We start from the raw sequence: 23049 nt of genomic DNA on the forward strand, positions 1-23049 counted from the left end.
TGCCTCCTGGTGGTCCGAAGAGATCGCCCAACTAAGGCGGGCGACGGTGGCTACCAGGAGGGCCTTTACGCGCGCTCGACGCCGGGGCGTGGAGGCAGAGGTTGAGGAAACAAGGGCGGCCCTCAAAGACGCCAGAAAGGCGCTGAGGGTCGCCATTCGCCGGGCTGAGGCCTGGGAGGAATTTATCTCAGGCCTCACGAAGGACCCATGGGGGAGGCCATACAAAATGGCAGTCAACAAACTCCGTCCATGGGCTCCTCCCCTCACTGAGACGTTAGACCCCCGGTTCCTAGAGCGGGTCATGGACCAATTGTTCCCCACCCGCGGGAGGGACATACCGGCCGGTCCCCATAATTCCTAGCAACGGCCCAAGCTGCCATGTACGCTCGAGTCAAAGCCTCCCGCCTACGGGGCAACGTCATCGCCCCGACGACTATGGCGTCGTGAAGAGAGAGAGCCCATCGGCGGGCGATTGAGGTATGGCGAGACCACCTCGTCGAAAACCTGCCGACAGTGGGCACCCGGGTTCGGGAGGCCGTCCTCCCCCACTTGAAGGAGTGGGTGGACCGCCCATGGGGCGGTCTATCCTATCGAATGACGCAGGTGCTCACCGGACACGGTTGTTTCGGTGAGTACCTGTGTCGAATCCAAAAAAAGCCAACCGCGCGTTGCCACCATTGTGAGGCGGAGGTGGACTCTGCGCAGCACACGCTGGAGCACTGTCCAGCGTGGGATGAGCTGCGCAGAGTCTTTAAAGAAGAAATTGGGGATGACCTCTCCCTGGAGGCCGTCGTTGCTAAGATGGTCTTCAAGGAGAGTTGCTGAAAGTCGCCTCCTTCTGTGAACAGGTTATGTTGCAGAAGGAGGTGGCCGAGACCGCGAGGGAGAGACAGCGAAGAGGAAGACCCGGGGGGGAAGGGTGGCAGGCGACGACGACTGAACCAACAACCCCCGTGGAAATGGAGGAGGCGGGGACCCCCGACCTCCACGTGATCGACCGGGCCCACCCGATGGCGGGGGTCCCCGCAGAAAGCAGAGAAGAATCGCCGTCGCCGCACCCCCCTCCCTCCAAACCATCGAGGAGGAGGGGGAAAGCGACGGCGACTTCCCAAACTACAGAGAGGAAGAATCCCCTGCCTCCCCTGCCGAAGGCCCTGCATACGGGACCCGAAGCAGGGCGAGGCAGTTTACACCAAGCTAGACTTCCGGCGAGGCTGATCCCAAGTGACATCGGGAGGAGGGTCCCCTTCCCGTCAGGAGGGGTAACCCTCCCAGCTTCGCCGGAGGAGTGGGGCGAAGTGCCCCCTCCCCCCACGAGAGCTAGGGAGCTTGCACCCAAAGGTGCAGCTAGGCCAGGGAACCATCCGCCGAGGGCCGGACCTTTCGGGCCTGTACCCCCAACACCAACAGGGGAAAAGGCGAGGGAAGGACGGTGTCCCTCTCCCCCGACCTAGGGCAGAACTAGGCCCCTAAGCCCTGCCAGGGGTGCCTACCGCTAAGGCGCCCCTGGTGAGACGAGTCGGCCATCAACAGGCCGACTGGGTCCAGGGGGCTCCGGAAGTATGTTGCACGCGTTTCCGGAGCCCCCCAGTTATGGATCAGGGCAGGACACCCGGAGGGGTTTTAGTGGGTAGGCCCTCGCCGGCACGTCGCTGGCGGAGGAAAGCCCCACATAACCGCCAGGCCTCCCCCAAGGTCTGGGATATGCGGTAACGCATTTCCCCTCCGTTACAAAAAAAGGGTGTGTGAAAGAGAAGTGGAGATGTGGGAACATGTGTGGGAGAAATGTGGTAGCTGGGGAGCAAGGGGGACATGGAAGGAGTGGGTGGAAGAAGTATTGGGCGAGGAAGGGAGGAATGGGTGTTGAAATTAGAGTTTTAGGGAAGGGGGTGGATTGGAGACAGGGGTAATAGAGGGGGGAAAGGGGAGAGAGAGAGAAAAAGAGAGTGAGAGGGGGGGGGAGTGAGTGAGTGAGTGAGTGAGTGAGTGAGTGAGTGAGTGAGTAAACGAGTGCTGCCTAGGAGGGGGGATGAAAGTGTAAATATGTACATATGTAGATTTGATTAAGGAGGAAAGATAGAGGCACAAAACTGATGACAAAAACGGAGGTCCCGTGTGTATGTATAAGGCGAGCGATAGGTTAAGATAGGATAAGATTATGATAGGTTTAAGAATAAAGTATAAGTTTAGCGTATAAGATTAGAGTTAAGTATATAGTGAGAAAGATTTGTAACCTGAAAAGGAACAAATAAATCAATTACTACTACAAAAGAAGTCTATGGAACTTAAAAAAAAACAGATTTTCATAAAAATTATTTAAATTTTGAAAGTCTTATAGAATTTTTTTTATGCTTTTTTACAATTTTTTAAATTTATTTAAGACAGAATTTCATGAAAATTAAAAATCTATTTAATTTTTTGTTTTAGTCAAAAATTGGGCTAGCTAGAATATACACAAGAATCATATTTCTAGTAACGGTTAACTCAATCAATAATTACATTTAAAAATTATTTTGAAACAAAAATTTTTTAGGCACCCAAAACCTCAGAATGAGCCTTGTACCTTATTCGCTGAGCCATTTTGATTTACTAGTATATATAAGGTGATCCAGAAGATCTACCCGTATCCTCATGAGGTAAAAAAAAAAATTAATAAAGTCGGCAAATGAGCACGTACTTTTTCTACCTACCGTACGCGGGGACCGCCTGTCGATCGCCAAACCACAGGCAACCGGGGCAGGCAGCGCGGAGAAAGGAGAAGCAGCAATAACTGTCTTATTGCTGCTTCTCCTTTCTCACTGTACACCGCGTGCGGTGGGTAAGGTAAGTACATGCTCATTTGCCGACTTTATTAATTTTTATCTCGGTAACTATTGCGAATTTTGAAAAATAATAAAGGATTTTTCTTCTCAGTTTCACTTGCTCTATCAATCCATGAGGGTATGGGCAGATTTTCTGGATCACTTTGTATATTTTTTATTGCCTATATACAGGGTGTCATAGACCAATGTATAATAATTATCACGATAAGATAGAAGGGACCAAAATAAATGAAAAAAATCTAATACCATTTTGCGATATTTGCAATAATTTTTGAATAATAAAATATTGAGGTCAGCCGAATAAGAGTGCGCGGAGAGACAAGCGGTCGCTCGTTTGAGCCATAGGACCGCCCACTGCGGCCCGATTATAGGCGACGGTAAGTGGCGCGCGGCGAGGAAAAGGATAGCTTGACACCGCATCGCGTCTAGCCGGGCGGTCTTATGACTCAGGCGACTAACCGTTTGCCTCTCCGCGCGCTATTATTCGGCTGATTTTAATATTTTATTACACGAAAATTATTGCAAATATTGCAAACTGTTATTAGACTTTTTTATTTATCTCGATCTCTTCTACCTCATTGTAGTAATCTTTATACATTGGTCTGGGACACCCTGTATATTATTATTGCCTCAAAGAAAGTGTCAAGTTGGTTATAAATATTTTTATATTCCAAATATATTTTTCAGTTTTTGCATTAATTATTTTTTGTAGAATATATAACGTGTTAAATATAAAAAATAATACGAGGTGTGTTCAAAAAGTATCGCGAATTTTGAATTTTCGCGGGTTACGTATATTCGAATTTCGATCTTTTTGTGGCGTTATGTTGGTACTCATGTCTCTCACTTATGCCGACAAGCTCGGCCATTTTGAATGTTCACTTAATTGTTGACAGCTGCTTTGCTTGCACGTGTTTTGGATCGTCTTCGATTTTTACCTATTCAAAAAAATGGATCAAAGAACCTGTATCAAATTTTGTGTGAAAAACGAAATTAAGTGCGCGGATGCATTCCGAATGTTGACTGTGGCATACGGAGAAGCTACCTTGGACCGAAGCAACGTTTATCGGTGGTACAAAATGTTCTCAGAAGGCCGAGAAGAAGTGAACGACGAAGAGCGTGCCGGACGCCCGAGCACTTCAACAACAGACGAAAAAATTAATGAAGTGGAGAAAATGGTATTGGCCAATCGTCGAATCACCGTTAGAGAAGTTGCTGAGGACTTAAACATATCGATTGGCTCGTGCCATTCGATTTTTATCAATGATTTGGGCATGAGACGGGTCGCCGCGAAATTCGTACCAAAATTGCTCAATTGCGACCAAAAACAGCATCGCATGAACATTGCTAATGAGATGTTGGACTCTGTCCGCGACGACCCAAATTTGCTCCAGAGGGTCATAACTGGTGACGAATCGTGGGTTTATGGTTACGACGTGGAAACCAAAGCTCAATCATCTCAATGGAAGCTGCCGCACGAACCAAGACCGAAAAAAGCGCGCCAAGTTCGGTCGAATGTGAAAGTTTTGCTGACAGTTTTCTTCGATTGCAGGGGCGTGGTGCATCATGAGTTCTTGCCACAGGGTAGAACGGTCAATAAGGAATATTACCTGCAAGTTATGCGCAATTTGCGCGAAGCAATCCGCCAGAAACGCCCGGATTTGTGGAAGAACAAAAATTGGCTTTTGCACCACGATAACGCCCCTGCTCACACATCGTTGCTTGTGCGCGACTTTTTGGCCAAAAACAACACACTAATGATGCCGCAGCCACCGTATTCCCCAGATCTGGCCCCCTGTGACTTTTTCTTGTTCCCTAAACTGAAGAGGCCCATGAAAGGACGACGTTACGCTACGCTTGACGAGATAAAGACGGCATCGAAGGAGGAGCTGAACAAGATAAAAAAAAATGATTTTTTGAAGTGCTTCGAAGATTGGAAAAACCGTTGGCACAAGTGTATAATATCTCATGGGGATTACTTTGAAGGGGACAAAATAGATATTCATGAATAAATAAATAATTTTTGAAAAAACACAAAATTCGCGATACTTTTTGAACACACCTCGTATACTTGTAAAATCATATTATATTTAGTATTGTATAAAACTGAAGAATATTGTAGAATATTTGAATATGGTATAAGAATATCGTAATAAGATATTAATAGAATATTTTATGATATCCATAGTGGATATCATACATTAGACATCCATCTTACTTCCATGAATTCATACGTTTTTATTTCTATGCTGGAAATAAGGTTGACGTCCATTACATATCCATTAAGCCTGGATATTCCTATAGAACTTCATTTTCAATAAAAAGCATGTCTCCATTAGACATCTTAACTTCACAGTTTTATAGATTTCTATCTCGACATTGGAAATCAGATAGACGTTCATTAGAGATCCATCTTATTTTTAGAGTTCAATGGAATTTTATTTCAGAATACTCATGAACGTCTATCTGACTTCCATGGTGGAAATAAAATCTCAAGGAGCAATGAAGGTTTAATGGATGTCTAATAAACATTTATTTGAGTTCTATAATAGAAATAAAATCTCATTGAGCTATAAAAGTTTAATGGATCTCTAATAGACGTATATCTGATTTCCATGGTAGAAGTCTAGCTTTCCGAACATGTTTTAATCTAAGAAATTCTGGTCTTTGAATAATCTAGATTTAAACCCTTTGGATGATAACGTTTGAGGCTTTACTGAAAAGATGTCTAACAAATCCAGATATCCTAACGTAATAACCCTTCAGGCAGCATTCGTGAATTTGGACAAGGAGCAGTTGAAAAAACCGTGCTCGCACTTCAGACAAAGGATCGAGACAGTGATCACAGAAAACTGGGTATATAATGTGAAATTAGTGAATATATTGTAAATGAAATATGAATAACGAGACTTAAGAAGAATCCCTTAAGCAACGTACAAAAAACTTTTTATAATTTCAAGTCTTTTCTGAATATAGAAGTGTTTTAATAAACTGTTTTTTTCTCGAATTTAGGTGACATACTCCATAGTATAATGGGTATCAAATGTTTGCAAATAAATTTCTATTATAGATAATTACATTATATATTAATATCTTCTTATTTCTAAAAAAGAAAATGATATTTCATAACCATCTTTTTTTCTTTACTACAATATTGTAAGATACTTAATTTTATTCTAAACACAGATGTTTCTAGACACAAGTCGGTAGAACCGAATATTAAATTCGATAGGATATTCGATAAAACTATTGTATAAGTTTTACATTTTCATGTGATCTGTTTAAATCATAACGATTTCAAGAGTCAGTCGTCCGCGTTGAGGAAGAAAAATAGCTCAAAATGTTACACACCTCAAAAATAATTAATGACAATATTATCGAAGTTTTAAAACCTTTACTTCTGGAATATCTGCTAATATCTAATAATATATCATCATCTAAAATAAAATTATTCGTATCTATAATAAATTTTCAAGCCACTACAATATTACATGCGAAAACAATAACCAAGAGCATTTTTCAACTATGTCTGTGAAATGAAAACGGAAATAAAAAATAAAGACATTGGTTCTGTCCTGATGTGCTACAAATACGGAAGTTTGATTGCAAATGTTTAAGACATATTATCCATTAAATGTTTTGAAAATAGTATGAAACACTTACAGGCATTGAGAAATCTGTAAATACCGCTGAAAATGTTTGGTAGTGTGACATTCTTATCAGTAAAAAAACTGAGAGCAATTCCTTGATAAAGAGAGACTCGTCTGCGTGGTGGAATTGGCCCACAGAATCGACCACCAAACGGTGTCTCTATTAACTTAGTAGTATTTTCCGATCGTATCTCCGAGTATATATCCATATATTCATGAATACAGCTGAAAAGAAAGTATATTCTGTGATTTTTACATGTCAAATTTATTTTCTATAGGCATTTAAATTAAAATTTACTTATCAGTAAAGTAAATAAATTATAAATTCTGCTTCAAATATGAGATTGAATATATTTGCAAGTAAATTTGAATATATGAAAATTTTTTATGATCAATTTAACCCTTAAACACATAAGTAGGAGTCTGGAAGATTTTCCCAAAAAAACTTTATTTTCATACTATTTTATTTTAGTTAAGCAATGAAGTTGGTCAATTGTAGTAGTCGATAGAGGAGACTTCAAACTTTTTTCCACATAAACCGATTTTTTTTCTCATTCCGTCTTCACATAGTACGAGATCGAAAATCTAAGCGAATTTTTAATATGTGTTTAAGGGTTAAGAAGTAAAAGCAACATTTTCCTAAGTAAACTCTAATCTAAAAAAATAATTTTAATCAGAATTTCATAATTTACGAATTTCAAGAAAGCAGAACATTTTCAAGTAAAATCAAATAAAATAAGTTTATAAGTACTTCATTGAAAAGCTGATATTCTTAAAAACTGAAGCATTCATGTAAAAAGATCAACGAGATATACTATTTTTCTACAATTTAAAAGTTTCCTGTCATTATCAGAAAGTGTAATCAAAATTTAATAACACAGTAATATTTAAAATCAAATTTACTTGTATTTTTCAGAGTAATAATTTATAAAAAAATGTATTGTAACTAGAAAAAAGTTTAATAAATTGCACGCACGCACGCACGCATGCACGCGCGCACGCACGCACGCACGCACGCACGTACGCACGCACGCACGCACGCATGCACGCGCGCATGCGCGCGCGTGCGAGCACACGCACACACAACACGCGCGCGCGCGCGCTTACGCACGCACACGCACAGGGAACACCGAAACTAAACACCTCATATTTTGAAGCTACAACTTCTCAGACAATTATTTGTTGTGATTGCTCTAGAGAAATACCTAATATTCGCCAGAAATCTACTAGGAAAAGAAGAAAAGCTGTGTTACGTGAAGTCAGACCAAGGCAAGGAATTCACGGGAGGTACATTTAGAGAAGTGCTGAAAAGAGAAAAGATAGAAACATATTTGCACCACCGTACAACACCGGAACACAATGGAGTTGCAGAAAGATTCAACAGAACATTGCAAGAAAAAGTGAGAACATATTTGACTCGGGATTACCAAAGAGTATGTGGGAATTGGCGGTTGACGCTGCTGTGCATGCGTACAACAGAACTCCACACAAAACTATAGAGTATGAGATCCCGTTGAAGAAGTTTTCACCAGAAACAAGTTGTCATTTTGAGCAAATAAAGAGATTCGGATGTATTGGATATGCAAAGTCTACGTCGAAATTCGATAAAAGAGCTATTATAGACGTGTTGGTGGAATACACCGACACTGGATATACACTCTGGCATCCAAGCATAAGAAAATTTATAGAGTCCCGACACATTCGGTTTAATGAAAAGGTAACATATAAAAATATATATCAAAACAGTCAAAGAGAAAAAGAAAAAGACTCAGATTAAATAAAAGAATTTGTAAAAGATGAGGAAAAGAGAAAACAACAATTAGAGATTTCTGATAAAAAGAAAAGAGGAAGACCAAGAAAACAAACAATTCGGTTAGAAAAACAGAAATAGAAGATCGAACAGAAGAAGAGCAAAACTCCAATGACTAGAACCAAAATCAAAAGAAAACTAGAGGATAAGAGAGACACTAACGCGCGGAGACTAATAGAAGATATCAGTCTCACTAAGCATATTACTGTAAAAAATATTGGACAAAATATAGAAATTGAAGATGAACTGAGTCGATGTCTTTTGGCATCATTACATAGAGAACCCTCGACATATAAAGAGTCGATGACAAGCAGCAAAAGAGAGAATTGGAAAAATGTAGTAGAAGAACTTGAGTCTATGCAGATCAATCAAGTATGGAGGCTTGTTGATAGTTAACCAAAAGAGACGCTAGACGGTAAACGAGCTAATATTATAAATTCAAGAAGGGTATTTAAGAGAAAACTAGAAGCAGATGGCTCAACCAGATATAAAGCGAGACTGGTGATAAGAAGATGTAAAGACAAGAATGTGTATGATCTGAAAGAGACATATGCATCGGTTTCAAGATTGTCTTTGGTCAAATCTATATTGGCAATAATAAACAAGTATAATTTATACACCTGCCAACTGGATGTGAAAACTGCATTCCTGAATGGAACTATAGAGGAAGAAATATATATGGAAATTCTAGACGGAATAGACGTGAATAAAAACACTAAAAAGGCAAAGGTGTGTAAACTGAATAGAGCTTTGTACGGATTAAAAATAAATCCAAAAAAAAATGGAATAAAAGGTTTTCAGAAAAAGCCAAGAAACTTGGATTAGAGAATGATCTACACGAGCCATGCTTGTTCACATGGAGGAAAGAAGGCACAATGGTGATCATACTACTTTATGTAGATGACATGTTAGTTACAAGCAATGATCAGAAGAAATTAGAGGAAATTATAGAGAAGTTGAGTGAAATCTTTGAGACAAAGAATCTTGGAGAACCCAAGAATTTTCTGGGAATAACAATAGAGCGAAACAAAGAAGAAAGATATATGAGTATTTATCAAATGCAATATACGGAAAGAGTACTTGAAAAATTCCATATGAATGAATGCAAGCCTCAGAGTACTCCTATGGTCACTAGAAGGTTAAGCAACAGAAACAAAAAGACTAAATTAAAAGAAAAAAACATTGGAAAAAAAGTTACAAGAGTACTCTATAGAGAAGCAATAGGAAGTCTAATGTATCTGGCTAATGCTACACGACCCGTGTCTATAGTCTTTGCAGTGAATTATTTAGCAAGAAAACAGTTGGAGCCTACAGAAAAAGATTGGCAAGATGTAAAAAGAATCTTTAGATATCTTAGATGAACTACGAATCGAGGATTAACATTTAGAGGTAAAACAGATGAGTTGGAGTCATTGACAGATGCTAGTTTCAGAGATTGCATTAACTCTACATCCACTGGAGGATATATAATCAAACTGTATGGAAATGTGATAACATGGAGATGTGATAACATGGAGTTATAAACAAACTTTTGTTACACTCTTTACTTGTCAAGCAGAATATCTAACAATGAGTGAGGACTGTCAAGAAGTAATCTCGTTGGACAAGTCACTCAGATATGTTGTTGGAAGAACATTCATGCCTGTAACAGTCTGGTGACAATAGCAGCAGGAAACTGCACTAAGAAGGATGGAAGTCACAAACATAAAACGTTTGATGACAACTTAGAGAAAATACAGAGAAATTTGAGAGAGAAAGGGAGAGAGAGAGAGAGAGAGAGAAGAAACTGGAAACAGAAAACATATAGCTGACATTTATTGAGATTTTATCAAACAGTGTGTTGATCAAGGGAAAGTGAAAGTCGAATGGATTGAGACCAAAGAGAATTTGGCAGACATTATGATAAAACCTTTACCTTTAGAAGCATTCGCATATCTAAGAGATAAGATAATGAATATAGAGTCTAAACAAAATTAGAGATTAATTTTACTCGATAACTAATTCTTGCTATGATATTTCAGATAAAGACTGAATATAATGAAGTGTCACGGATCGCTTGTACAAAGGGAGGGAGTATTGCGAAAGCCGGGCTTTAAACGAGCGATGCGTTCCCGCCTCTAGAGATGGCAGCTGCGGTGGCTCGTGTGCCGAGCGCCTCTCATGTGTGTGTCTCGGTAACAGAGTGTGCAATCTGCTTGCGTATTCTTGTTTGAGCCTTAAGCATGATCGAGTCGAGACGTATGATCCTTGTGAGCTAAATAAAGAGTGATATCTATATAAAAAATTATTTGAATTCGTGTCCTTATCTCAGCGTATCGCATCCTGTTCCTGGCACTTTATATTTACCTTAAGTAACGTTTTTAATAAATATTTGTTTAAATTTAATTTTTCAAAGACATAAAATTAATAAATAGTTTTCACAAAAAAAAATTAATATTTTTTCAAAAAAAGTATTTTTTAAAGTCAATTTTTTAATTTATTTAAAATTATTATACTATTTTGTAAAGATTGCTTGAATCAAATGTAATAAATATTTCATTGAAAACATTAAATTATTTATAGTTTATCTTTTATATAAAATATGATACAAATATTTAAGGCTAAATAATCAAAGGAATAGTGAGAGTAGTCGTGCAGTACTCAAGACGCAAATTTCTTTCTATTGAAATCAGCTTTAATTCAAATATAACTTTATAAACGGTATCAGAAGGGTATGATTAGCTCAATGTTAGCGTATATAAAAGGTTATTATTCTGAAGATTTTGGGTTTGAATCTCGCCGATGCGTTTTCAAAAATTGTAAAATAATGCGTAATTGTAATTAGTAAAATAGAAACTTATATGCGAAACATTGAATACACATTAAGCCATAAGAATCATAAAATCTGTTAAAAAATAGAAAAAATATTTAATGTTTAATTAAATTCAAGTAAGGTACCCAAGCTGAATAAAGTCCACCTTAATATTACCATAAGATATTTTATTTTTTATAAATTCTATTTACAAAGATATTGAAATAAACTAAATGAGAATAAAAATGTTTATTTCAACCACTCGCCAAAATAAAATTATCATTTATACAAAACATTTATAGGACTTCCGTTTCCGGTAGCGAGAGTGACTGACGTGTGTGTGTGGAGAGTGCGAGTGATAAACAGGTATTAAGGGATAGGGTGAGACGTGGAGGAGTGCGAGGAGGTGAAGGGAAAGGGAAGGGGCTGGTAGCAGAGGGTGAATAAGGGTAAAGGGCCGGGGAAAGAGAATAGGGAGACAGGAGGGATAGTAGGGTTGGGACGGGATTTGGAGGTTAGACGGGAGAGCAGGTTTAGAGTGTAGAGAGAAAGCAGAAAAGAGGGAGGGTAGCGACATCGGGCGGTAGAAGTGAGAAGCAGAGCAGGAGAGAGTAAGTGCAGTAGCGGGAAATTTTGAATTAGAGTAACGTTTGAGTAACCGATTTAATATCTTAATATATGATTTTATATTTTTGCATTTGCTACAGCGGTATAATAATTATAAATATTTTCTACAAAAAATAGATTGTTTAATTTAAAAAAAAAAATTTTTTTTTTTTTTTTTTTACAACCCGACTGCAAGTAAATAAACTCGTGAATAGGAAGTAGGCAGGTTAGAGGAAAGACGAGATGGAGGAAGGAAAGGAGGGAAGGAAGGAGAGAGAAAGGGAAGTAGAGGAGGGGACAGGGGAAGAGAAGAGGAGGGTGGGAAGACCGAGCAAAGCAGAGGGGATGAGGGATAGAGCATATAGTCTATCGCTGATAGAGGCGTTTAAAAGAGGAGAGAAAAGAAAGGAGATAGATGCATTACAGGCAGATATCTTTAAGAAAAGTATAAAGGTAGTGAGATCGCCGGAAAAACAGCTAGAAAAGCAGCCGGAAAAACAGCTGGAAAGGCAAGAAGAAGGGGGGTTGAGTGAGATATTAAGGGAAGTAAGGGAGGGTTTTAAGGAAATTAAAGCGGAATTAAGAGGGGTAAAGGAGGGGAAAGCAGAGATGAGGGAATGGATGGAAGAAATGAGGAAAAGATTAGATAGTTTAGAGAAAAGAGTGGAAGAGATAGAGAAAGGTAGGGGGAGGGAGGAGAAAGAGGAAGGGGATGAGGAAAGGAAGGAAGAGGAAGGGGTAAAGCAGATGGAGAGAGGGAGAAAGGGAGAGATGAAGGAATTAGAAGAAAGGATGAAGAGAATAGAGTTAGAGGGGGAAAAAAGGAGAAGAGAAGAAAGGAAGAGGAATATAATAATAAAAGGAGTGAAAGCAAAGGAGAAAGGAATAGAGGGGTTAAGAAAAGAGATAGAAGAGATAGTGAGGGCAACGGGGGCGACAGCGAGAGTGGAAGGGATAAGGAGTATAGGGAAAAAAGATAAGGAAGGAAGGGAAATGGTATGGGTAAGATTAGCAAGTGTAGGGGAGAAAATTGTAGTGATGAAAGGAAAAGCAAAGCTGAGGGAAAGAAGGGAGTGGATAGTGGATGATCTGACAGAAAAGGAGAGAAGGATAGAGTGGTGGATAAGGAAGGAAGCGGAAAGAATAAGGAGGGAAGGTAGGAAAGAAAGAGTAGGTTATATGAAAATATGGATTGAGGAGAAATTATGGGTATGGGATGAGATTAAGGATGAGTTGAGGGAATGGCACGGAAAAGAAGTAAGAGAATGGAAGGGGGGGATGGAGAAGGGTAGAGGAGTGGAAAAAGAGAAAGAGGATTTTTAGTAGGGAGGTGGACGGAGGAAGAGAGAGAGGGAGAAATAGAAGGAAATATATAAAATGAGAAGCATAGGAAAAAGAGGAGGAATAAGAAAAAAGAGGATGGCAAAAAGTATAAAATAGGCTTTTGGAATGTGGCAGGCATGGAAAATAAAGAGAAGGATTTCAGGGAGAGACTAAAAGAATGGGATGTAATGTTCCTGAGTGAGACTTGGTTACAGAAGAAGGGATGGGAAAGAGTTCGAAAATGGCTGCCAAAAGGATACGTGTGGGAAGTGCAAGAGGCGGCAAGGAAGAGTAAGAAAGGGAGGGCAATGGGAGGAATGATTGTGGCGATAAGGGAGGGGATAGGGATAGAAAAGGATGATAAGGAAAGAAAAGAAGAGGGATTACAAGCAGTAAAAGTAAATTTAGAGGGAGAGTGGTGGAGACTAATAGGAGTATATGTAAATAGAGATTTGGAGGGAAAAATGGGAAGGCTGAGAGAGTGGATGGAGGACAGAGAGGAAGGGGTGAGGGTGTTAATAGGAGGGGATTTCAATGCTAGGACGGGAAGAGAGGGGGGAAGAATAGGTGAGGATGAAGAGGGAGGGGCAGAACAGGGAAAGAGGAGCTCGAAGGATGAAAAGATGAATAGAGAGGGAAAAAAGCTATGTGGTTATATAGGAGAATTGGGATGGTCAATATTGAATGGAAGCGTAAAGGGGGATGAGGAGGGGGAATGGACGTATACAGGAGGGAAGGGAGGGAACGTAATAGATTATGTGATCGGGAATGAGGAGACAAGAAGGAAGGTGGAAAAGATGAAGGTGGAGGATTGGGTAGACTCCGATCATCAGCCGATAACGGTATGGGTGGAGGGAGGAGGACGGAGGGAAGAGAAGACCGGGAAAAGGAAAGGGAGAGGAAGAAGGGGGGTTTGGACAGAGAAGGGAAAAAAGAAATTTGAGGAATACCTTGGGAAGAGGGATAGTGATGGTGAGGGGTAGGAGAGGTTTGGAGGAAAATGAAGAGAAAAGTAGAAGTGGCATTAGAGAGAGTAGAGAAGGAAGAGAAGAAGGAACGGAGAGGATGGTGGGATGAGGAATGTAGGGATAGAAAAAGAGAGGTTATGGAGGAGTTAAAATGGTGGAGGAAGAGAGGGGGAGAAGGGAAAAAAATATAAAGAAATGAGAAAGAGGTACAGGGAACATTGTGAGGAGAAGAAGAAAAAGGAGAGGGAAAGATGGGAGAGGGATATAGAAGGAATAAGATCCGAAAAGGACGTGTGGAAGGTAGTGAATAAAGGAAGGAGGAAGAGAAAGAGAGTCAGGGAAGGGATTGAAATGGGGGAGTGGGAAAAACACTTTAGAGGGGTGCTGGGGGGAGTAGAGTGGAGGATAAGAGGGGAGGTAATGGGGAGAGGGGTAGAGGAGGAAGAAGAGATTAGTAGAGAGGAAATTGGTAGGGCGATAAGGAGATTGAGGGACGGAAAAGCGGCAGGAGGGGATGGGATTACGAATGAAGTATGGACATATGGGGGAAAAGAAATAAGGGAATGGCTGTGGGAGATATGTAATAGAGTGTGGAAGGGAGAGGGATGGCCGGAAGATTGGAGAGAAGGGATAGTGGTACCGATAGTGAAAAAGGGGGAGGGGGAAAAGGTAGAAGACTATAGGGGGGTTACGCTTACGCAAACGGCGTATAAAGTGTACGCGGCGGTTTTGGCGGAGAGATTGAGGGAAGAAGTAGAAAATAAAGGGATATTACCACCGAGTCAAACGGGGTTTAGGAGAGGGGTAGGAACGATAGATCACATATACGTATTAAATTATTTAATAAATAAGAAAATAGCGGAAGCAAAAGGCAAAATAGTAGTTATGTTCGTGGATATGAAAGCAGCGTTTGACTCGGTGGATAGGGAGATACTGGTACAGACAATGAGGAGAAAAGGAGTGAGAGAGAGTCTGGTGGTGAGGTGTGAGGAAGTTTTGGAGGAAACAATAAGTAGAGTAAGGGTGGGGGAAAGAGAGGGGGAAACTTTTGAACAAATAGAGGAGTGAGACAGGGATGTCCGTTGAGCCCATGCATGTTCACGCTACTACTAGCGGATTTGGATGAGGAATTGGAGAAGGGAGAATGGGGGGGAGTAAAGGTGAAAGGAAGAAAAATTTATTCCCTGGCGTATGCGGATGATGTGGCGGTAATGGCAGAGGATGAAGCAGGGATGAAAGGGTTAATAAAAACATTAGAAGAATATGTAGAACAGAAAAGATTAGAAGTAAATGTGGAGAAGACAAAAGTGTTGAGGTGTAGAAGAGGGGGTGGGAGACAGAAAAAGATAATATGGAAATGGAAAGGAAATGAAATAGAGGAAGTGAAAAGGTATAAATATTTGGGCTACATGATGATGGCAAATGGGGGACAGAAAAAACATATAGAGGAGAGAGTCAAAAAAGGAGCGGTGGTGATGAGAGAAGTATGGGGAATAGGGAAAAGGAAATTTGGAAAGAACTGGGCTAGAAGGATGTGGTTATTTGATAGGTTGGTATGGACGGTGGTTAGCTATGTGGCAGAAATTTGGGGGTGGAAAGAAAGGGAAAAGGTAGAGAGGATGCAGGACAGGTACTTGAAATGGGTAATAGGGGTGGGAAGGTACACACCGGGGTACATGGTAAGGGAGGAGATGCAGAGGGAAAAATTAAGGGGAAGGGCAGGAATGAGGTGGGGTTATGAAAAGAAACTGGGAGAAGGAGGAGGGGGGGAGTTGGCAAGGTTGTGTTGGGAGGAGATAAGAGGTAGAGCGAAGGAGGGAAAGGTGATGGGAAAATGGGAGGAAGAAAGAAGAAGTTTCTATGAAGAAAAGAGCTGGAACATCAAGGAGATAGAAAAGTTGAGAGAAGAGGGAGGGTTAAGGGGGGAAGAGGTGGTGGCAAGAGAGAGGAGGCGGCAGGAAGAGGAAAGGTGGGAAAAAATTAGGAGCTCGAAGTTCAACAGATGGTACAGCAGAGTGAAGGGAAAGGGAGTGCCGGAGTACTTGAAGAGGGATTGGAAAGAGGAAAGATGGAAAAGGATTGCGAGGTTTGGGTTAGGAGATGGTATGAGAGGAGGTAGATACTGGGAAGAGAAAGAGAAAAGAAAGTGTAGGATATGTGGATGGGGAGAGGAAACGTGGGAGCATATATGGGAGGAATGCACGGATTGGGGGATGGAGAAGGGATGGCAGGAGATGGTAGGAGAGGTTTTAGGTGAGAGGGGGGAGAGAGAAGTTTGGATGAGAAAATTGGAGGAGTTGCGGGAGGGAGGAGGGTGGCTGGGTATGAATGAGAGTGTAGAAGGAAGAGAGGAAAGGGTGGAAGAAAGCGGCGGAAACGGAAGTCCAAAGAATGAGTGTGGAGGTGTGGATGGATGAGTGATTTTTCTCTCTCTCTCTCTCGTGTGTTGTAAAAGAAGCAATGAATAAAAAGGTTGAAACTATGTAAGCTGAGCGGAAGTCCGCAATGTACTCCGCAAGGAATAAAGTACCTACTACTACTACAAAACATTTATAAGTAAACAAAAAAAAAATGTTTTTAAACTCGGACATTAGGCCTTATTAAATTCTTGTGTTGTTAATAAGGCCCGAATTAAAAATAAATTAAAAGTAACAAAGGAATTAAATATTATTTTCCAACTCACCGTTAAAATGATTATTAATCACAAATACGAAATCCTTTAAAATCTATTATACTAATAAAACACCACAATTATTTTTAATTTTGTCTATAATTAATATTTTAACTATAAGAAATTCTGGCTATTTTAGTACAATTTTAGCTTATGGAAAGTTAATATCATTGAAAATCGTTATTCTCTGTTGCAAGCCACATACATAATAAACAAATGACAATGGTTATAACAATTAATGTACAAGTGGGCCTTATTTATTAATACATTATTTATAAAAAAGTATATTTATTCCAAAAAATTGATATATATATATATTTGTTTTTTCCTATAGTTAGAAAGTTGAATAATATTATAATATATTGTAATAAACCATAAAATAATGTATATTTATTAAATTTACAACACATTTTTATAAAAACTGATTTATCCACTTTGTTACAAGCTTTTGTTGCACCGAATAAACGTGTTGCCAGTGGTATTAATTTCCTGTTCAGTTTTTATCTGCTTCTTATGACATATCTTTTAAGCATATATTTCAAACATAAAGTGGGTTTTTAACGCTAAATTTAAAAGTGGGCCTTATTTAGTACTGGGTCTTATTCGGCTCAAGTACCTTACATATTTTGTTGCTTTTAAAAAAATAATTTATTTAAAGCGAAGATATATATTGTTTCAAATTCAAGTAATCGTACTTATTGATTCAAACACTGTTTAGACCATTCCAAATAATAAATTTATTTAGATGCAATAAAATTTATTAAGTTTGAAGAAATCGTTTTCTCTATGTAGAATGTCTTTAATTTACTTGAAGAATAATTATTTCTTCACAAATATAATATATCTCTCTATAAAATCTGTTTATTTCTTAGTACTTTTAAAGATTGTTCAATTAAAAAAACATTTTTTTAAATTAAATATAATTATTCGCAAACAAAATCACGTCTTTGCTTTTACGGTATATTTTTATAATTTAAACATATTTAATTTAAATAAAAAATTCCTTTACAAGTATTTAATAAAATTATGTTTTTGAATCAGATAAAATTTTTTTGAATTCGGGATATTTTTGTTCAGTGTGCCGTAGCCTAAGCGACACTCAATATGGTCCTTCGAGCCGAATTATAAGCAACTCAGTAAACACGAAAAAGATAAGTAAATAAACTCGCTGATCTATTAACAAGAAATCGATGGTCGGATTGAAGCCGTAAGCACGTAGCGCTTCTGTGGGGCGCCGCTATGATATCGAAAACTCTTGTACTTGGCCACAGCAACAAGAGCACAGTGCATCCTTACAAGGATAATACAGAGACACTACGTTCGGATAGCAGCAAACACAATTGACTTACCGACGAAGCAAGAAACTAGCAACGAGTACTAAAAGACGAATTGACGAGTGGAATTACAAACACTGAGGAGCGACCGAGAAAAAGCCGCGAAATTCGCGCACAAGATCGAAAATCGTCTAGTTCGAAAGGTTAAGCCGAACGTGCTAAGAACGGAACTGTTGTACCGGAAGAAAAAGGACTTACGCAAGGAAATTCAGCTAAGTGAGCCATATCTTATTTCCTTCCCGCCCCCTTACTTTCGCACCTTGAATTTAGAATAGCCAAAATAATAGATAAATTGCATGCCAGTTCGTGAATTGATTCGTCAATTGTTTGATAAATAATAAGATAAAAAACAAGGAGACTCTAATTAAGACGCGAGTTGCTACAAAAACTAATATCACTATATTTAAAAATTTTTTCACGAAAGTGCATGCAACGCATCCGGACGATAAACAGCCGTTAGACAAAAGAATAAAGTTCCGAAAAAGTAAACCCTCCGATTTGACTCCAAATTAGTATACTACTGTATTTTGGTGCGTTGAAAACGATATGATAATAAAAATCGAACTTTAAAATGCTTCTTCAATTTTTTGTTTATGATGATTTTTCACGGAGTACGGACATCATTTGTAAAAAATGCAGCTTCAAAGTTACGTAACTCAGTCAAAAAAAAAAAAAAAAATCATAAAGAAATTTTAAAAAAAGCATTTTGTAGGCAAAATGTTGTAGTTTATGAAGTTTTACTTGAATTGTTCAAAAAAAATTCATTTGTCTGCAAAGTGTTAAAGATACGAAATTTTAAGGAACAAAACAAGGTGTGTTTCTTTACTGCATGAGACAAGGAAGTTAAAAGAACTTTGAAAATTTGTTGATACAGCGTTAAAGTTGAAACTTCGAGCTTTAAAATGCTTTCTTTATTTTTTATCTACGATGATTTTTCGCCAAGTTACAGCCACTTGAAAATAGCCTAATTTTTGGTGTCTGGAAAGTGTTCCCTATTTCTTTTGAATAGTGTATTTATTATAATAAAATTATTTATTAAAGTAAATAATTAGGCCTCAACGAGCTGATTTATTTAGAAAAATAATACACTTTAATTTATGACGTCTTGTAATTTATAACATTTTATAATTTATAACTTTTTATAATTTATAACGTTTTATAATTTATGATATTGTAGAAACTCTCAAAGTGTATTATTTTTTACAATTAATTATTTACCTTTATAAATAATTTTATTATAATAAATAAATTATTAAATATTTTTATTAATTTTTTATTAATAAAAAATCGCTTAATTTTATTATTATATGTAAGTACATTATTATTAATTTAAAAAGTAGTAAAGATAATGCAATTATAAAATATAATAGCAAAAGTTTTAACAAAAACTTGATGCTGCGGAGATTTGAACTCGGTCTGCCGCGGAGGAAAAACTTTAATGCTAGCACTTAGCTTTTTCAGCCACGACGCGCTCTTGTATGGTGGTTCAAGATTCTAGTACATACAAACGCCCCAATGTTAAACTTTAATAACAATTTTTTTAGAAAGTAAAGTCCATTCACGCTAACCCTTTCACATTTTTAATATACTTTTTCTTCTCTTTTGAATGAACTATGATTCATCTTTTTTGGCATCTTACAATTTTTGCCCTCTCCTTGTTAAATACTTAAAAAGATGCTAAAATAACAGAAGAACTTCCTCAACGTCGGTACTGTAGATTATTTTTCGAGAGAGACCAAGCTATCACTCTTTGTCCAACGCATAGATCTGTTTTTGTGCTTCGATTATATTGCCATCTGCGGAAAGACCTATCAACTACTGTTGAACACCATTATTGCTCTGTTTAAGACAGTTGCGCTGAGCAAAATATGCATGCAATAAAAGCATATTAGCATATCTTTTTTGTTAAGCGTTCAGTCGTAATCTCACACAGTCAGTGTTATTCGTGAATGTTTTCTGAAGGGTGCTTTATTCTCATTTTGTACGTACAAACTACACAATTTCTGTATTAAGATATAGTTAATTTCAGGTGGCGGTTATATGAGTAAATTTTTAATGATTTATTAACTTTCTGTTCAATTTTATATTTTGTTTATACTAATATAAACTTAACAACTAAAAATAAATTCATCTACCGGCATTTAATGTTGATATTTTCTATTGAAAGATCTAGAAAAGTCTATGCAAACAGAGATGTTGCGTTTAAAGAAATTAAAATATCATTTTTATTTAATATTTCTCCCGAAAAAAACTTTACCAAATCTAAACTGTTTTTAATGCATTTGAAATTTTGATCTAAATTATTGGCTACAATCTTATTTTAGAAAAGTAGGCAATGGGTAAAAAGCAGTATTAGTAGAGGAAACTATAATTTTGAATAAAATGTCTTCTTGGGAATTTTTAGTAGGTCATATATTTTAGATGTAAAAGCCATCCGCCTGCGGTGGGATACAGTTACTGCAGTCTGCACCCCAGACCTGTGGCACTGACGAGGGAGAAAACTCGTCGGCGGGTGATTGAAGTACGGCAAAATAATCTTGCCTCAAACCCGCCAGCTGGTACTCAGGTTCTGGAGGCCATTTTCGGCAAGGTCTGGGTCAGGGTGACCCTGACAATTAGTAGGACTCTCAAAAAGATCCTTACCGATTATGTAATAGAAGGAACCTTTTCCAAGAGGTGGAAAACGGCCAAACTTATTCTCTTAAGGAAGGAGAGCAAACCCTCGGAGAGTCCCTCCGCATATAGGCTGATATGCCTGCTGGACGATGTGGGCAAGATCTTTGAACGGATCATTGCCAACCGCATCGTTCGACACCTGTCCCGGAACGGTCTCAATCTGTCCCCGGTCAGTATGGCTTTGGGGAAAAGAGATCGGCAATCAATGCCATCAAGCACGTTCGGTCCCTCTCGAAGTCCATCACGAGGGATGGACGGGGGGGGTGGCGTTGGCAATATCTTTGGATATCGCCAACGTCTTTAATAGCATCCCGTGGGGCAGGGTAGTGGCGGCGCTAAGTGAATACCATCTCCTGCCGCCCTACCTTGTTGCCATTGTCAGAGACTACTTCCGGGACAGAAAGCTGGAGTTCTACGACAAAGTGGGATTCCAGTAAAAGGAAGGACGTGACGTGTAGCATTTCAAAAAGGTCCGTTTTAAACCTCTTGTTACGAAACGTCGCGTACAATGTCGTGCTTCGCAAGGCCTTGCCTCCTGGCTGCTACACTGTGTGCTACGCGGATACACTAGTGGTGGCCAGGGGGATTTCTTAGAAAAGAGCCGTTACTAACGGCAATTGGGCAGTGGCCTGTGTCGTTGGCTCGATTAAAGGGCTGGGCCTGAGGGTGGCACCAGAGAAAACAAAAACTGTCTTTTTTTCACGACAGCTCTGCTAGAGCTCTCCCCCTCAAGCAACCATTCTAGTGGACAATGCACAAATCCAGGTGGAGAGAACCCTGAAATACTTGAGGTTGTTGAACAGTCGCTAAGGCTTTGTCAAACATTTCGACAAATTAACCTTACGCAAAAGGGCTGACGCCCTTACAGGACTAATATTTAACCTTTGGTATTCGGGTGCCGGTGCGAGGCGCGTTTACCAACATGTCGTCATGTCCGAGGCACTGTATGGTGCCCCGGTCTGGTGTGGCGTTGGCCAGCCACCGTATTAAGAAGAACTTTCACACTGTGCAAAGGCGTCTGGCCTTGAGAATAGAGCGTGCTTATTGCGCCGTTTCCAGTGTGGCGGCCATCCTGGCGGGTGTCCCCCCGGCGGAGAGTTGACACCCAGGCTAAAGTATATACCTGGATAAAAACCACCCGCCTTCAAAGGGGGCACAACCAACCCCGAGTCTGTGACGCTACAAAGGGGACTAGCTCATCGGCAGGCCATAGAGAGGTGGCGAGATGATCTTATCAATATTCCGCCAACAACGACGGCGACAACGATGACAAGTGGCTTCCCCACGGATGTTGACGGGGAAGACCTCGCGAATTCGCTCGCCGACAAAGAAGAGGAATGAAGGATAAAAGACTACTCCCCACTATACATGAAGTAGGGAATGGCAAGAACGTAGGGGGACCCTCCTCTGCCCCAGTAAACGGTCCGGCATTTGGAACACAGCGGCTAAATCTGCTCGCGGATTATTTAAATTAACGTGATTTATTTTTACCTGTAGATCCAATCCCATTACATGCCAAACGTTGAGCGTCGAGCGTCAATCAGCAGTCAATCAACAAAGTCTGCTGTTGACGCTCAACGCTTGCATGTACCTGCACCTTTAAATCGCCTGGCGAGCAGACTCAGCCGCTTTGTCTGTTTGAACTCACTCATTGATACGTACAGTAAAGAAGTGCCGGATCCTAATAGCAGTATTACTTAACGATCTAAGGTAATTTGTATCAAATCGATAAATCAAGTGTTACTGGGACCCAGCGAGCTCGTGCTATTCATTGTAACCTAACCTGTGCAATTATTGTGGTCAAATAGTTTCCGCGTCGAGTAAATGTGTGCTGTGTAACATGTTTCCCTCTTAAAGTAATTTCAAGCCAATAAATAAACGGTCGGCAAATAATTAAACGGTAGTGATTAATAGTCATAGAAATAATTTTGTTCGTAAATGCCTCAAGTGCGTGAGTAAATCTGAAAACGTATGATACGTGACACATTTATGAACAAAAATAAATTGTCACTATTATTTGGTATAAGTCATGGGAACGTGACGTGTGATCTTGTGACTTATCGACAATTGTGAAATTTTTCATCCATCAAGCTACAACAGTGTGAAAGCATCGATTCACTACAAGGTGAATATGTGTGTGTATGCGCGCGCGTGCGCGCGTGCGTGTGTGCGCGTGTACGCGTGTGTGTGTGCGTGTGTGTGTGCGTGTGTGTGTGTGTGCGCGCGCGCGCGCGCGTGTGTGTGTAAGGGAGGGAGGAAAAGACAGAGGGAAAGAGAGGGAATGAATGAATAAATAAGCTTTATTTCTGCCTTAGGGCAAGCCCTCTAAAGACAACCAAGTACAGAGTTAGGCACGGTGAGGAATACCATGTAATCTTACAGTCTAATAACAGACAGA

At 39.6% G+C, this 23049-nt stretch overlaps 1 protein-coding gene across 13 annotated transcripts in view; it reads right to left on the reverse strand.

The window, feature by feature from the left end:
• The window catches only part of LOC105199486 (bone morphogenetic protein 1), an 899375-nt gene that overhangs the window by 708420 nt on the left and 167906 nt on the right, over positions 1-23049 (reverse strand). For all 13 annotated transcript variants that reach the window (XR_005574951.1, XR_005574952.1, XM_039450099.1 and 10 more), the window contains one exon: positions 6486-6697. Coding sequence is in view for 11 of the 13 variants with exons in the window: in XM_039450099.1 (XP_039306033.1) it covers positions 6486-6697 (212 nt within the window). In the remaining 2 variants the exon portion in view is untranslated. The remainder of the gene's footprint in view (positions 1-6485; positions 6698-23049) is intronic.

Source organism: Solenopsis invicta, chromosome 5, assembly GCF_016802725.1.
Source record: "Solenopsis invicta isolate M01_SB chromosome 5, UNIL_Sinv_3.0, whole genome shotgun sequence".
Lineage (NCBI taxonomy): Eukaryota > Metazoa > Arthropoda > Insecta > Hymenoptera > Formicidae > Solenopsis > Solenopsis invicta.